General features: G+C 34.3%; 1 protein-coding gene across 1 annotated transcript in view; it reads left to right on the forward strand.

The window, feature by feature from the left end:
- Positions 1 to 10914: 10914 nt before the first annotated feature.
- LOC113555801 (segmentation polarity homeobox protein engrailed-like) overlaps positions 10915 to 16718 on the forward strand; it is a 38751-nt gene continuing 32947 nt past the window's right edge. Inside the window, exon 1 of the mRNA XM_026960353.1 lies at positions 10915 to 12864. Coding sequence (XP_026816154.1) covers positions 11187 to 12864 — 1678 coding nt within the window. The 5' untranslated portion in view covers positions 10915 to 11186. The remainder of the gene's footprint in view (positions 12865 to 16718) is intronic.

Raw genomic sequence — 16718 nt, forward strand, 5'->3', positions numbered from 1 at the left:
GTAATTCGGCATCACAAGCCTGCAACAGCAGTGTGAATTATATATATATATATACACTAGATATATGTATTCACTCCCCTATATTATATTATTATACCGCTACGGCATTATTAAATTAGTCACAAGTCACGACCAACATTCGCGGACGATTGACATAATAATATTATATTATAAAAGGCACTTTTTATCAAACAAACATAATAACAGAAAAAAAAATGAAGAAAAAAGTATAAGCGATTAGTGAACTTAAAGCCATTCGTAATCAGGAGTGGACTGGGGTAAAAAACTGCTTGGATTTAGGTCTAAAGTGGCTACATCGATATATACATAGATAAACCTTAAAATTATTGGATTCGTGAAGGGCATTCACATTAAGTATAAAAGATAAATGTCTCGAATAAGACGTACCACAACAGTACATCATTGATGTTCTTGAGCATTATAAACAAAATATTTTTCATAAAAAGCTCAGCATTGACACAGTGACCACATGACGAAAAAATACAATTCACAATATACGCGCAAAACAAAAGGTTTTGTTCTGATTCGTAAAAAATCAACGTTGTCTAAAATTTATACACAGATAGAAACCCGAATTTTTAACATAACTTTCGTTCCATAATATAAGTGAACATTAAAAAAAGGTTTTGGAAGATTCGCATTTTAAAGATAAGCTTAAACAGGAATATGTTGGTTCACAAAAAAAAAACAATTATAATTTTTTTCATACACAAAGTTAACATTGGTTAAATTCTATTGATTTCATTATTTTGAAATTGTGTCATCACTGAATACTTATACATGTCTTATACTTATCGATGTCTATTATTTAAATTTGAACTATACTTTTTTGCATATATATATCACACTGTATTTTCATAACACATCGACTAATTGAAATATACTAGCGACTTAAAGAATAAATCATGTTATTCAGTCTGGAATGGAATGATTCACAAACATTAGTTGTACGCATTGTAAAATTAGAAAATTCAGCCCAAATAAATGGTGGAAACAAATTGTTAGCCAACATCACATAAGTTACTAAGAAATGGTCACAAAAATCATGTATAAGTGCATGATAAAATAAACTTGAGGGTACACGGCATGTAATTCGAATTCCGGAGCCTTAATTTTTTGCCTCCTTCTCTGTCTTTCACTTCTGAGAACCAACGACTTAGAATACTTGTAAATTCTTTTATGATCACTTCTACGAGAGTTATTTAAAAATCAACCTCCGTAGTGGAAAATATTTTTTAAAAAAACCAAAAACATTAATTTTTTGCACAAAATAGTTTTATTAACATCTAAATTATTTTTCTACATAGTCTCCGTTAAATCTATACATTTTTGGTAACGTGGACGAGCTTTTGTATACCCTCCTTAAAACAGGGCACCACCGATTGGAAAAAGTTTGTTTGAATTTTTTTGGCTTGTTTGGGGAATGAGTGTGCATCCATTGCTTTGACTGTTCTTTGCTTTCTAAGTTTACATACTGGACCCGAATTTCATCTCCAGTCACAATTTGCTGTAAAAATTCTTCACCTACCATTTCTAAACGTTCGAGAAATGCTTTTCCTGAATTGACACGTTGGGTCTTGTGGACATCCGTGAGCTTTTTTGGGACCTAACGGGCACAGAACTTTTAGTAACCCAAGCTTTCAGACACGATTCGGTATAGAGTAGTCCGAAAAATTTCGGAAAATCTTGTCGCAAGTTTTGAAATTGTAAAACGCCTGTTTTGTCGAACAAATTGGTCAACTTGGTGAACCACGTCTTCGGTCATGATCGATTTGCGCTCTTGGCCTCCTTCATTATGCACATCTGTGCGTCCGTTTTTAAATTGTCTACTCCATTCGCGTACCGAACCATCACTCATAACCGTATTGCCGTAAACAACACATAACCGACGATGAATTTGAGCTGCGCCATTTCCTTCGGCTTGCAAAAAACGAATTACACTTCGCACCTCACAGGCGGCGGGAGATAAAATTGTACTCTCCATGTTAAACGGCAACTATTAGAAAAATAATGAACGAAAACGGTCGAAACTTGGCGTATTATTAGGGAATAATGTATTGGTTGCGACATGCAAAAACACGTCACCAAAGTACACGTATGTAATGAATTGTAACACGTCGGAGGTTGATTTTGAAATAGCCCTCGTATATGTTTAGTAGTGAGTAATTCTAAAATTTAAACAAAATATTGAATAATAATCATACGAATTATAAACCAGAGCTAATAAGTTGGTACATTTACATATCATTAGTAGTTATAGTTGTTTTTTGTAAGTATGTATTTGAGTAATAATTTTTAAAGCCCATTAGAATAATATGACGTCTATTATATGGACTACAATTTATAGTTTTGGCCACAGCTTAGTTAGGTATACTGGTCCTGGTCATAATATAATGAAATCGAACAATAAAAATTAAAAATATTTTTATCAGCTCACTATATATGATAATGAAACTAAATTATTTCTGAAGAAATTTAAACACTTGGTTGTATTTTTATAGTAAAGCTCTTACGAAAGCAATCTGGAAGTTTTAATGGCGGACCGAACTGATCCACGACAACTATTGATATGAACTGTATGTGAAGGCTTTCCACAACATGATGATCTACTTTGGACTTTAGTGTATTCCGCATAGTTTTTGTTTATTCAAGTGGTACCTATGTATACTATGTATTATAACATGCAGGTTCACTTGTACCATTTTTTGTTATTTATTTTTTATATTATATAGTACTTATAAACCATAATTATAATTTATTAAATATAGTTTTAAAATTAGACATATACACATCATGACTTAATGCATACATTTTAACGTTATAACAATGTTAATAGACAATGCTAAGATAATATAATAATTGAAATGTCACATTGTAGCTTGACCATCTGGTATACCCATCTATAATACCTATTACATTTTCTCGGCTTATTAATACTTAACATTAAATTATTGTTTTATTACGAAGAAAAACAATAAAACATATAGGTGTTCTAAGTAATTGATTTATCAATTTTTATCGTCCGGTTTTTCTTCATCTTCGTTCGCCTATATCGATTACTATGCTTATTAGTCATTACGTTTTATTTTTCGAATACCATACACTTAAAACACCTATAGGTATATATATATATATTATTACTACATATATTATGTGACGTGTATTCAAATATATTTTTTTTATACTTGTTTAAAATATAATATTTTCGAAGAAATAGCAATTTAAATTTTTAATTCTTTTCTGCCTACCACTAGAGGTGCCTATAACTTGTGAGCTTGTACACGCACACACATACATGTTATAATATATTCATTCATAATTAGCCATATAAGAGTTGTTGATGAATACGTAATGTTTAATAATTACACTGTCAAAGTCTGCACCGTCGTAGAACCTATATACATGTATGTATATATATATATATAATATAATGTAGCGGGTACGATATGCGATTGAAATGTGAGATATAAAATATATGATCACGAACGTGTGCGTATATCTATATAGGTTAAGTTATATATATATATATATAGTATATAGTATATTTTATTTTATCATGTATATATGCATAATACACACGTGTACTGTGTACAGTGTGAGAAAATAATGTTATTGCTCGTTAAAAAAAGATAAACAAAAAATAAAAATGGTATTTTATTTATGAATTTTTTAAATGATTTTTCGCCCGAGGTGGTTGCGTCACGCACATCATGCGTCTCCGAAATGTATTATAAATACCGTGCATACCGGGAATAATAATAAAGTGTACGTATAACCGTCGCGCGGCAATGCCTATATTTATGGATTTCGACGAGTTCATTAAAACGGCTCGGCGGTCGTGTTTCTACACGAATATAATAATATAATATATAATGTTGCGTATGTATAACACCGCTGTGTTTATACGACTCGAGCAACAGGGCGACAAAAATTACTCAATTAATGTACCGATACAACAACGTTTTACCCGCATGAATATAATAATATTATAATATAGGTATAGGTGTAGGTATTAATATAGGCACTATTACGTGTTCGATGTAATTATTAAGTGTGTAATGTAATGGGTTAGCTAGGTAGTAGTTCTCCTCGTTACGATACGATTCTAAATAATAATAATAATAATAATATACCGTATATTATTGTGAGCCGAATGTATTGTGCGGGTATTATAAGTATACAGTACCTATGTACAGTGCGTCTGTTTTATACAGAGATCTGGACGTGTTGTGTTGCGTTTATGTTTCAATTGATTTTTTGCTTTATCGATATAACTATATGGTCGCAGCCCACTTTGATAAACCAGTGTTTACCATATTATATTATATACATATTACATACATACGTGATATGGATAATATGCGTGAATCAAATTGGAATAATATAATACCGTGTTGGCGTCGTGCATACCTAATTAAATTGTTAGATACTAAGCACCTATTGTTATTACATTATCTCTTTTTATATTAATCATTGTACAACAATGTCTAACTATAAATAAATATGTATAGGTAGGTAGGTATAAATAATTACATTTTTTTTAATATACACATTTCCGTTAAAAAAAATAATTTTTAAATATTTCATAATAGTATTACTTATTTATAGACATTATATACTACAATTATAGGTAGGCAGTTATTAAAATGATCGTAGTAAATAATTAGTATCTAAATATTTATATCATAGAAACGTATTTATTAGTGATCGGTGTTATCGCGAATCACGATATGACATATTATTATATCGTATCATATTTTATCCTATAATATATCGCTGCACATGAATTGAGACCCGTTGATGTTTAACGACTACACAAATTGCGTCCCAATGTAAAAACATTATTTTCCTTCTATTTTACCGTAAGACTTAGGACTGTCAATAGAAAATTATGACGTTCGACATGTTAAAAATATTGATTTTTGTCGTTGTTATGCAATTAGAAGTAAGCAAAATGAAAATGTGCTGGTTTAACTTATAGGAGTGTAACATAAAAATTAAAATAAAAAATAATAAAAAAGTTATAAATATAAAATGAAAAAATTATGAAACTAGTAAAAACTTATTGGTAAACTTAACCTTTTCTTGTGTTCTTGATTCAAACCAACTGTTTGAATTTTCCTCCACCAACTTTGACCTAAATTAAACCTGCATCCTTTCAATTGAAATGATAGCCACACGATTAATAATGATTATGAGTGTATTGCTTTTTCATATTCATCAAATATTATTTAAAGTGTAAAATTCATAATATTTTTTAGAAATTCAGATTTGAGATGTGTAAATGTTTCAGTATAAGTATCTATATTTTTACTAGGAAGTAAAATAATACCAGTGGTATATAATTATTATTTTTCAAGCCATCTTGGATTATTGTACCCCACAATGGTTTAAAAATGTATTTTTAATTGTATAACGCTGTTTTATGATAATTTATTTCTGTGTATAGTATTATGAATATAAAGTAATACCTATATTAAAGTTAACCAGGTATAATACTAATACATTTTTAAAAACTTAAGCTGATTCCTAGATTTTTAAATATTCATATACATTATGTTAAATTCGTAAGATTATCATAAAATCTTAGATAATATAGATAATATTTTTTTAATGAAATAAAATAAATTCATTAAGGATGTCGTTTTCTTGGCTATACTTTTTTTTTCCTCCATCTCTATCTTTTGCTCCAGAAAACCAACAAAGTATTATATTAGAAAATTCTTTCTCCTTTACTTAAGGGTATTTGCTAACAAATAGGTAATTCTAAAAAATAAAATGAGTTGTTTATTAAAAATAAAACTAATTAAAATTAAAAAAATAATAACTGAAGAGATGCTACTTATTGTTTCTTTAAAAAATGCTAAAAACCAAGAAATATATCTTTGCCACGACTCGTTTAAGTACATTTTGTAGCATACTCATTACTCATTAGTAATTAACTTTGATATAGAGTTTTTTTTATATAATCTTTAAGTCCACACTATCCTTCATAGTATAGATTTAATAAAATACATATATATCTATGTATTATTGATACTTTACAAAATCTAAATTATTAAAAATCTAACCTATAACTTACCTAGTAAATACTTACGTATGTGTTTGTCTAGGAAAAGTTTAATTTTTTTATACCATTGGTTTCCCTGTCAAATGCCCAAATGCACTATACATTATTTTAATTTCTTTAGTCATTATCTTAGGGATAACTGTTGATACATTTTTACTACCCCTCTGATATTGATTACCATAAAACATTTCTAAAGTGTTTATAACACAAATATAAATTAAGTTTTACAGACTCAGAAATAAAAATATACCCACAAAGCTTTTTATTAGATCAACATGGATATTTAGTTGACCATCAAAATCTTAAAGTCTCCGTAGAGTAGTTTTTGGTAAATCAATGAGTGGGTCTTTTAATATTTTATAAATATCAGAAGAATTATTTGTAGTTGCTAATAATGTTTTATTTATTTTACATTCTTCTGCAGTGCATATATAAAAAATAGGATGACATGTCTGTAGTTGGCAGTGTATTTATCTTTGAAATAAAAATCATATTCATAGAACTAATAATAACACATAGCTGATATCTATAAGGTAAATTCTGGTTCAATATTGTGCTCTCACCAAATTAGTGAAGCTAAAATATGTGTTTTACATAATTGATAAATTGATTTAAAAATAAGTAGTATACCTTATTTAATTAGTTATTACTTATTATATTAAACAATAAAACTATTTCATTTGTATTTAACATTAAATGAAAATATTTTAAATAGTAAAGATAAAAACAATAATGTAAAGAAGAAATAAAAGCCTTTTGCTATTTTTGAAAATCAGAGCTTATTGATATTTTTTGCACTTTCAGATTTGAATAATTCATGCGCACTGTACAATGGATTGTGGTATCAATGTTTCAGCAACTATTAATTATTGGAACATGTAACGTCGCAATGCGAGTTTCATAGATATAAAAGAAACATTGATGCAACACTTAATACATCATCTAAGAGACAGCATAATCACATCATTTGAAACATATATATTATATACATTATTTCACAGCGATTTAAATGCAATATGGTCAAGTAATGTGTATGGACTAACAAAAATTACATGCATATATTTTAATGTTACGTTGTTATACATTATTTTACTATTGAAATTAACATTCTATAAATAATGTGTTAAAATACTATACTTACCACACAATGTTGTGTTGTTATATTGTAACAATATATCCATTATATACCTACAGCTCTTAATATGATATTTTATTTTTTTATATAGGTACTCAACATTGTATTGTAACAATATTTTTTTAAGGTAAATACATTTTTTATTTATTGGATTGAATCAGATTTGGGTCTCGTCCACTATTAAATTAGTATAATGAATATATTTTACAGGACTACAGATGGCATTTACTTAATCAGTAAACCAGTAAACATAAATTAAAATACACGTTTAACGAGAAATATTATATTACATTGATAAATGGATAAATACATTAAAAAAAAACAATGAGAAATTAATAAATGTTTGTACTTTACCTTTTAACTTTGTAGTTAAAAAAAAAACTAAATCTTTAATTTTAAGATTTGTGGGGAGAAAGTGGGGTATAGTTCCGTACGAAAAGTAAAACTATATGATAAGTAGCGAACGGATTTTATTGTAAATACATATTTTTATTGGAATAAGATATTTTAAATCTGATAAAAAATGTGTACGATTTAGATCATTCTAATTGAAATAAACTCAAATTTATTTTACATATTATTTAGGTATAAATAATACATATTTTTACGTATTTGGTAAACATGTACATATTTTGTACATAATTTAGTAATTTTTGATTTTTTTTATTTATTTTCGATGACGTTTAACATCAACTGCTTTGTCTATGAGCCACAAGGGTGCTGTTTTTGAACTGTTTCAATATTTGTTATATGAAATTATCTATAGCTTTGTATAAATTTGTATTCATTCGTATAATACTAATGAATAATTCATAATTATTTTAAAAACCCTACTTAATAATTTCCATCTATATCGTATCTAGGTAGCATACGTTATACGTAGTATTTCCATATCTATATCCCGATTTTGTTGTTCTATTATTGTCTATTACAATGTTCTTCAAAGGATCTACACTATACGTATTAAATATATAGTAAATAATTTATAGGTACTTAATTATATTAATGAATACAATAATTATCTAATATAGTGTAGTAATAATATATTAAAAAATGAATCACTTTTTAGGAACCATTTTATTAAATTGTTCGTACATTTCATTTGTCTAGAAATACCTTCAAAAAAGTCTAAATATTTTGAAAATTGTATAGTATATAGAAAATGATGATATAAACACAACAAATTTCAAATTCCTACGGTTATATTGGTTTTTGAATAAATTGTAACAAAATAAAAAAACTAATTTAATTGAAAACTGGCTTAACATAAAATATTCGATTTTCTTTAATTTTTTGTTTGTTTTCCCTGATTTAAAAAAAAATACTTAGTACTTAGAACTTTAAATTTCAACTACTTACCTATCGTTTATTGTTATTATATATATATATATAAATAAATGTTATTGTAAAATCCAGACATGTTCATCACTCCGCTCAAAATCTAATGAACAACTGTCAATAGACGAAATTGAATTTAACGTGAAATCAAGAAAACAGTATAGTATAATAATAATAATACCCATATAGGCGTGCACAGCACTTTGATGCAAGTACGGCATAATTTTTTTCTTAATAGGTATAGGTCTGGTACTCGGTAGTCAGTTTAGGTAGAGGTTGTTTTGTGGCAATAATACTATGCAGTTAAAAAAACCATTTAAAGAAGAAAAAAAATATTTTCAAATAAAAAATCTGTCGAACAAAAACACATAGTTATATTACTTTATAATAGGTTAATCAGCGATTCCTTGCTGGAAATAATATTTTTAATTCTTCAATTATTTCTCCATAATCAAGTTTCGTAGGTACATGATTTTTATTCAATACTCATAAAAAGTATAAGCCGCAAAGACGCTCTTGGTTCATACTTGCCCGAAGTTTAGACTTAAAAATATTTAGTTTAGAAAAAGATCTCTCGCGGGAACAACTTGTGACAGCAGGTATATATTGTACTAAATAATTCTATTGTCTTATATAAATAATTAAAAATATTTGCTCTGTCAGATTGACCTATAGCCATTGAAGCCACCGAGTATAATAGTCGCACCGTTGATGAACTTTATCTAAGCATTTCTGTATTTGGAATATATTTTAATAGTCTGGTTTCACTTTTTAATTCATCAATACTAATACCAAATGTTTTAGACAAACAAGCATAATCATTTTCAGCACTTGTCAGATTGATTGAGTTAAAAATCCGCCACGGGTACGGCATATGCAGCTATAAGCCGCACGTAGCTGACCTTACCCGTGCGCCCATAATAATACCTACAATAAGTATATAATTGGTTATCATATAGATGTTAAGAATCTGTATAACATATAAGAATTGTTATAATCTCTATAATAATAAGATAATAATTTTATTAGTATCAATAAAACATTTCCGACAATAAATCAATTTTAGTTGTACCTAGTAAAAAACCGCGTATTACGACTTATTATCGACATAATCTCGAAAACAATTCATTTTTCCGTCGAATACCTTCCACATTATAATCTATGAGATTGAAAGGGTTTATTCGTCTGCGATTTTTTAGTTTTCCAGAATAGACTGCCAGATATTTTTTATACTACTACACATGTCTTTTTTAATTGTAAAGGTAAAATTTATGGCAACCTGTCTAAATAATATATTGTAGTGTTACCCTATATTATACGACTAAAGTTATAACGGGTATTAAACCTACGATGCCCGCCGCCCGGCCGCTAGTCATGTAATATATTATTGTGACGGGTATACTTATATTATTTAAAAATAATACATGTACACATATACACACACTGTCAGGTTCGAGCGATAGCTTCGCGGAGTTTTTATTATTATTATTGCGCGCCCGTGCGTTAACTACCCGCATAACATATATATATATATATATATAGCTGTATTAAACCTGCGTGCAGCGCGTGTCGGTCGTCGTTCGATTGGGTCTCTCGCGTTCTATCCGGAAATCTGGTTAATTTATTTACCGAGGCCCGGGTCCCTCTACATTACACGCACTGTAAATATATAATAATAATATGTTTATTTACAGTCTGTCGACGGCGGATCGATTTCTCCGTACGACGCCGCAGTTGATATAATATATCTATGCGTGTGAATGTGTGTGTGTGTGTGTGTGTGTAAAACGTATATATATATTTACAACATACTCGCAGTCATTAATTTACATTTCTCGTTTTGTCTTCTATATGCATTCGTGACGTTGCGGATCCCTTATATATAATACTACCCACACACGTATCTATCTGTGTGATATATATATATATATATATATATATTTGTGAAAAGGAGACGGCTGTGCAGTGGCGGCGGCGGCGTTGAACGAGAGGTGTTGAGGTGAAGGAGCAGCAGAAGAGCATGAAAAGAATAATAATAATAACAACAACGACGACGACGACGACGACGACGACAATATAGCGACCGTGCGCGCGTGAGAGAGATGTACGCGCGGAGAAGTGGTGTCGTCCTGCGCGCGTATATAGGTGGCGGCGGCGGGGTGAACGGACAGCTCAATCGGCCGGCCAATAGCACTGGGCGGCGGGTCCGGGGGGCGTGGCCCGGCGGTCGCGCCCGTTGGCCCGCCGGCCCCGCGTAACCATGGCACGGTGGACGGGCGGAGCCTGCGCGGCAGCCGCGGCGGCCCGCGACCAGACGCGCCGGTATACTCGTTCCGACGACGACGACGATTACAACAGATCGAGCCGCGGAGACGAGTCGCACGCCGCCTCCGTAGCCGCCGTTTTTCGGGAATACGCGCGGCCGACCGCGAAACCGTCACCGCGCACACGCGCCAAACAAACGCTATTTATAACGTTTATATTATTATTATTATTATTATTATTATTATCGTACGCATTGTCGACGACGTCAGATCGTGTAGATTTGACCTGTTATCGTATATACGCAAGCCCGCGATTGTCGATTTTTATCGTTTCGCGACGGATCCGGGCCTGCAGGTCATGGCCCTGGAGACGGAACGTTGCAGCCCGAACAACGCTTCGAGCCCCGGCCCGACGGACAACAACCGGCGGCCCGGGCTGGACGACTGCAGCGATCAGACCAAAGAAGTGGTGTCGTCGTCGTCGTCAACGACAACGACATCGCCGCAACAGCAGTCGCAGCCGGACGTCGCGGTGTCCGCGTTCCGTCCGGTGCGCGACGAGGCGGCTGTGGACGGTGACGAAAACCGTACTCCGAAGACAGTGGCCGAGGAATCGTCACTGTTGGTCTGCAACAAGCCGCTGAGCATATGTTCGCCGCTCCAGAACAAGACCGTCGCCGCCGCGACGACGGCCGATCCGCTCCACAACCGGCACGTTTCGCCGCCACCGTTGCAGCAACCCGCGAGGAAAAAACCGTCGTCAAACGTTCAGAAAACCCAGCAAGCGACTGCGGACGTGCCCCGATGGGTCCACCAGCAGCAACAACACGCCGCCCACAACGGCGATCACGGTCCGCTCCAACCACCGTCCACCGCAGCGGCCGCGGTTGCGGTCGAGTACACGATGGCCATGGCCGCGGCAGCAGCCGCTGCCGCCGGCGGTGGCGGTCACGTGCCGCCCGTGTTTCCGTTCAACTCGTGGATGTACCGGTTCAACTTCCTACCGATCGTGCCGGCCGCGGCCGAGTATTTCCGGGAAATGCAACACCACAACTTGCACCACCCGGCCGCCGGCGGTGGATCGCCTGAAATGAGCGACGATCGACCGACGGCCGCGGCGCTGCACTTACAGTCGCAACACGCCGAGTTCGCGAGGCAACAGCAGCTAACCGGTACGGTGGCCAACCTACATCACCATCACAACAATCCGGTAGTTCCGACGCCGCAAGTGGTACAGTCGGCGGCGCACCAACCCCTTCAGCCACCGCCTCCACCGCCGCCGCCACAACCGTCTTCGCTGCAGCCGCCGATGATGGCCACCGGTTATGTTTCCCGGCCGGCCAGCACTTCCGGTTCGTCGGACGTATCGTCGTCGTACGGGCCCCCGACGGCCGCCGGCGCCGGAACCACGAAGAACTGCGGTAGCTACCGTTCGCCATCACCCCGCTCGCCCAGCCCGTACCGGTTGGCGTTTTCCGTCGACAACATACTCAGACCGGAATTCGGTAGCAAACTACATCACCACCTGCAACAGCAACACCATCATCTCCAGCCTTTGCCGCAGCAACACCACTACCGCAACGGCAGGCCGTCGTCTGCGTCGCCACCACCGCCGCCGCCTTCCGTGGCCAAAATGCACTTTAACACTCTGCTACAGAACAAGCCGCACTCTCAGCAATCCATTCCGTCGCTGCATCGGCCCGCTCCGACCCGCCCCAAAGCCGTGGCTGTCGGACCAAAACGGCCGGTGTCCGCTGTTGCGGCGGAAAAGGCCAATAAGCGTAAACCGGCACAGCAGCCGTTGCCGGTGTGCTCGCCCGTCATCATCAACAATAACAACAACAACTATGACAGCGACAACAGCAAGTCGGCGAACGGCGGCCGGAGCGACCACCACCACAAGCCGGACGACTCGGGCAACGAACAGGAATCCGCGGGATCGGACGCGACCGGAAGCGGCGACCAGCAATCCAACGACAAGGAGATGTGGCCGGCATGGGTGTACTGCACCCGGTACTCGGACAGACCGTCTTCGGGTAAGTGCAGAAACGTTTTTTTATTATCACGTTTATGTATATCGTTGAGTTTGTACTCGATTTTCCGCTCTGCAACGTTGCAAATGTATAAAATGTCCGCATGTATATAGGTACGGGTTATTGGTTTGGAAAGGTCGTTTTCGGGTTTACGGCTATATCACATAATATTATACCTGAAATGATATTAGGCACGTGATAATGAACTCGTCATCGACTGTTGCGATGTTTTTTTTTTGTATTCGCCGTCTGTGTTTGCCTATTTCTGGCAGCCAGATTGCCGCCGTCGCTCAATTATGTAAATTATATTAGATATATGTATGTATATATTATTTATATACGCGCAAAATCGTTTTCAACGCGATTTAATCGACCGGACAGACCGCAGATCATAATATGATTACATATTATTATACTATTGTATATAATACTTTGCTATAGCACATAGCCTATTATATTATATACCTATATACATACTAATGTGTACGAACGTCTCTAAACGTCGTACGATAATCGTATACTTAAACATTATGCATAAGTATGCACACACACACACACACACACACGCGCGCATAATATATATATATAGTCATTAGCGTTTAAACGCATAAATTAACATACGAGAAATTAAGTCATTCGTCGCGTACGCAATGGGAAAAAAAAAAATAATCCGCGCGCGATTTTCGATTCCGTTCGTTTCTGTATATAATATACGCGTATAACGTATAATTTATGCGAATAAATACGAAAGAAATAAAAAAAAAAAATAATAAACCGTCTCTATTCGCCGCCATCGTATATATACATAATATTATGTACACACGTTGATACGGTCGTACGATATTATATTGTCGCACACGTTGAATGCGATTAACGATTATGTTGGTATATATAATGTATTAATGTGCACTGGTTTAATAATATTATATTATACACTGCAGCGTTACTATGTTTAGATGTCTACAATATAATATGATACGCGTAGGTGTGTTATTGTACCAACATATATACACACTCGCATAATGATATAATTATATACATTAATATAATATATTTCGCATTCGTGTCTTGAGCCGATTTTCGTAATGATATATTCGTTGCACTTGTCGTCGTCGAATGATTGACGACTGCTTTAACATAAATACGACCGATACACACGCAGCGTGTACGTGTGTGTGTGTTCGAATGTTTTTGTTCCCGTTGTTCGCCTATTATATTATATAAATTATTATAAATCGGCCATTTAACGTTTTATGCCCGCGAAACATGCGGCGTTGCGTAATGGTAGGCGAAAAGTAAAAGTCATATTATGCCTATACTTATAAAGTTATAATGCGCACAGATATTATTTAATACGCATGTCAATGAATGTATTTAAAATGTCGCGACCCTGTGTTGTGGCGGTGGCGGACATTCCACGACAATTCGCGATATTATTTCGAAACGGTGTCTTATGCGCTCTCTATATAGAAACCGAAAAGATGTGTAAAATCGATAAAATTTAATAGCCAATATGTCGATGATCGACGCCGTTGTTCAGCGAGGCGACTGTTAAATATAATATTTTGAAAGCCGCGAATTCATCACAAGAATATATTAAAATGCTTATTGTCTATATTATTATTATTGTCATGCATACGAGTGCGCAATATTATAATTCAAAATTATGTGCCAATATTAAATTCGAGTTATTTTCGGGAAAAAATCTTATTCCGGTGTGAACCCCGACCTAATAACATTATAAAATCTCTGGTGTTTCGTGACCCACAATATAATGTGTGACGCGTTTTGAACGTATACGTGTTGGTATGGCTTGTCGTTGATTTTCGCACATTTTTAACGTCCGAGCATATAGTGCAAATATTTTTACCGTAAATCAAGAAATGTATATATCGGTAGAAATTTTTCTATAATTATGTATGGAAAACTTGAAAATACCAAATACTTTATAATTATATACGTGTATATTTATATTATATCGTGTTTCTTCTAAAAACCTCCCTATAATGTTTTATACATAATTAGTCACTACTGGCCGGCGATATCACGGTCCGTCACAGATTTTGGTCAACGTGATTAGAATTTCGTGGTAATTAGTAGACTCCTATTAGGTTTACCGCGATGATGAATAAACGGGAAGCGTACTAATCGAATAATTGATTATATATTGTACGCCCACGGTGCAGTACATATAATACTATAAGTCGACACTATATACGATTCTGCAGTGATATCTGCACATTTAGCATCATTTCAGCTGGCTTCGGCTAATCTTCAGCCGTTTGACTTTTATAAAACTTGTTCGTATAATAAAATATTTTTGATTTAACTAATTATCATCAGCGCAGAAAAGTCAACGCTATCATCGAGGATTATCGCTTGGTTATAGTGGTTATTGGTGTATACAAATATATATATATTGAAGTACATGTAGTACGTACGGTATAAACCTAATTTGTGTGTGTGTATGGTTTGGGTACATTTCGAATAACGTGCAGATTACAATGATATTCGCGCGTTTGGCCCTGCACAATATTCACGATGTTTATGTACCTATTTAATATAATATATATACATAGGTGTATGATGGGTATGCGCAATACACTGCGGATGTGATAATTGAAAAATAATATTTAATTGTGGGATCGCGTGACTTGTCATCGCATGTGTAGAGAGAATTTGTGGACGCGCAGTGTCTCGAAATTATTTTTTCGCGACATTTTTTTTTTTTTTTTAACTGGTTTATCCGTAATGAAAAAAATAAATACCATTACACTTACTAACGCGGATATTCTAGTCGGATAATTATTAACTATATTGTGGTGGTCAATAATGATGACAAAAATTACGGAGGTCGTGATGACCGTTGTCGTTATAGCGCACAATCTTTATAATGTTCCAATACAGAGCCACGTATGTAGATTGCATCACGTAACCCCTTAATCTATAGCCACTAACCATAAATTAAATACTTATGTAAAGAGGTAGTATACTCGATTCCCCTATAATATATCGTAATCACCGCGCGATGACGCGCAAACACGACATTTTTATGATAAAAACAACGGCTGTGTGACCTACCGAAATGTTTTTCGGTTTGTTAATGTCTTGTCAATAAATTTATGGGTATTGAGTTGTGATGCTTGCTGCACAATTCCGTTTAAATAACCAGTACCTATATAAACCGTTATTATTTAATATATATATACGTACCCAAGTAATTTAATTTGGCGCAGTATTCTTTCAACGACACCACCATACAATTAATCGTCAAATGTATTATACTATGCACAAAATCTACTATGTATAATTAATTTTTAAAGTCATTCGAGGTCAAAGTTATAATCAACCACTTAGATAATGAAGAACCTCGCGTGCGTGCCCTGATTTTGTACTTAAAACCAAAAATGAGAATTTTATAAATTATGTCACCTCCAAATATTTTTGGTTGCTTTCCTCCCGCCCCGTAGACTAGTCAGTTTAAATGTTTAGCACTGATACTACTAAAAAGCATTTCAAATAAAGCGAAAGAAGTACAAACAATTATCTAAGAAATTCGAAAAAAAAAAATAGTTTAAAACTTGGCGGTATTTAGGTTGTAATTTTATTTTATTCTATGAATTAGTTATATAGGTTAAAAATCACAAGATCAGATGATGTGAAAACTAACGTTGAACTATAACATATTTCAGATTCCATTGTTTAAGAATGTATTTAATATATGCCAAAAATCAATTTAAACGTAGAAAAAATAAAAATCTCAAAAAAAAATAACATAACAGAATGTGTATTTTATTGTACCTGTGTTTATTGTATATACACGTGAATCGAATTTATATAGCTGACGTTTCTTCTCG

The sequence above is a fragment of the Rhopalosiphum maidis genome, chromosome 3 (genome assembly GCF_003676215.2).
Source record: "Rhopalosiphum maidis isolate BTI-1 chromosome 3, ASM367621v3, whole genome shotgun sequence".
NCBI classification, from domain to species: Eukaryota; Metazoa; Arthropoda; class Insecta; order Hemiptera; family Aphididae; genus Rhopalosiphum; species Rhopalosiphum maidis.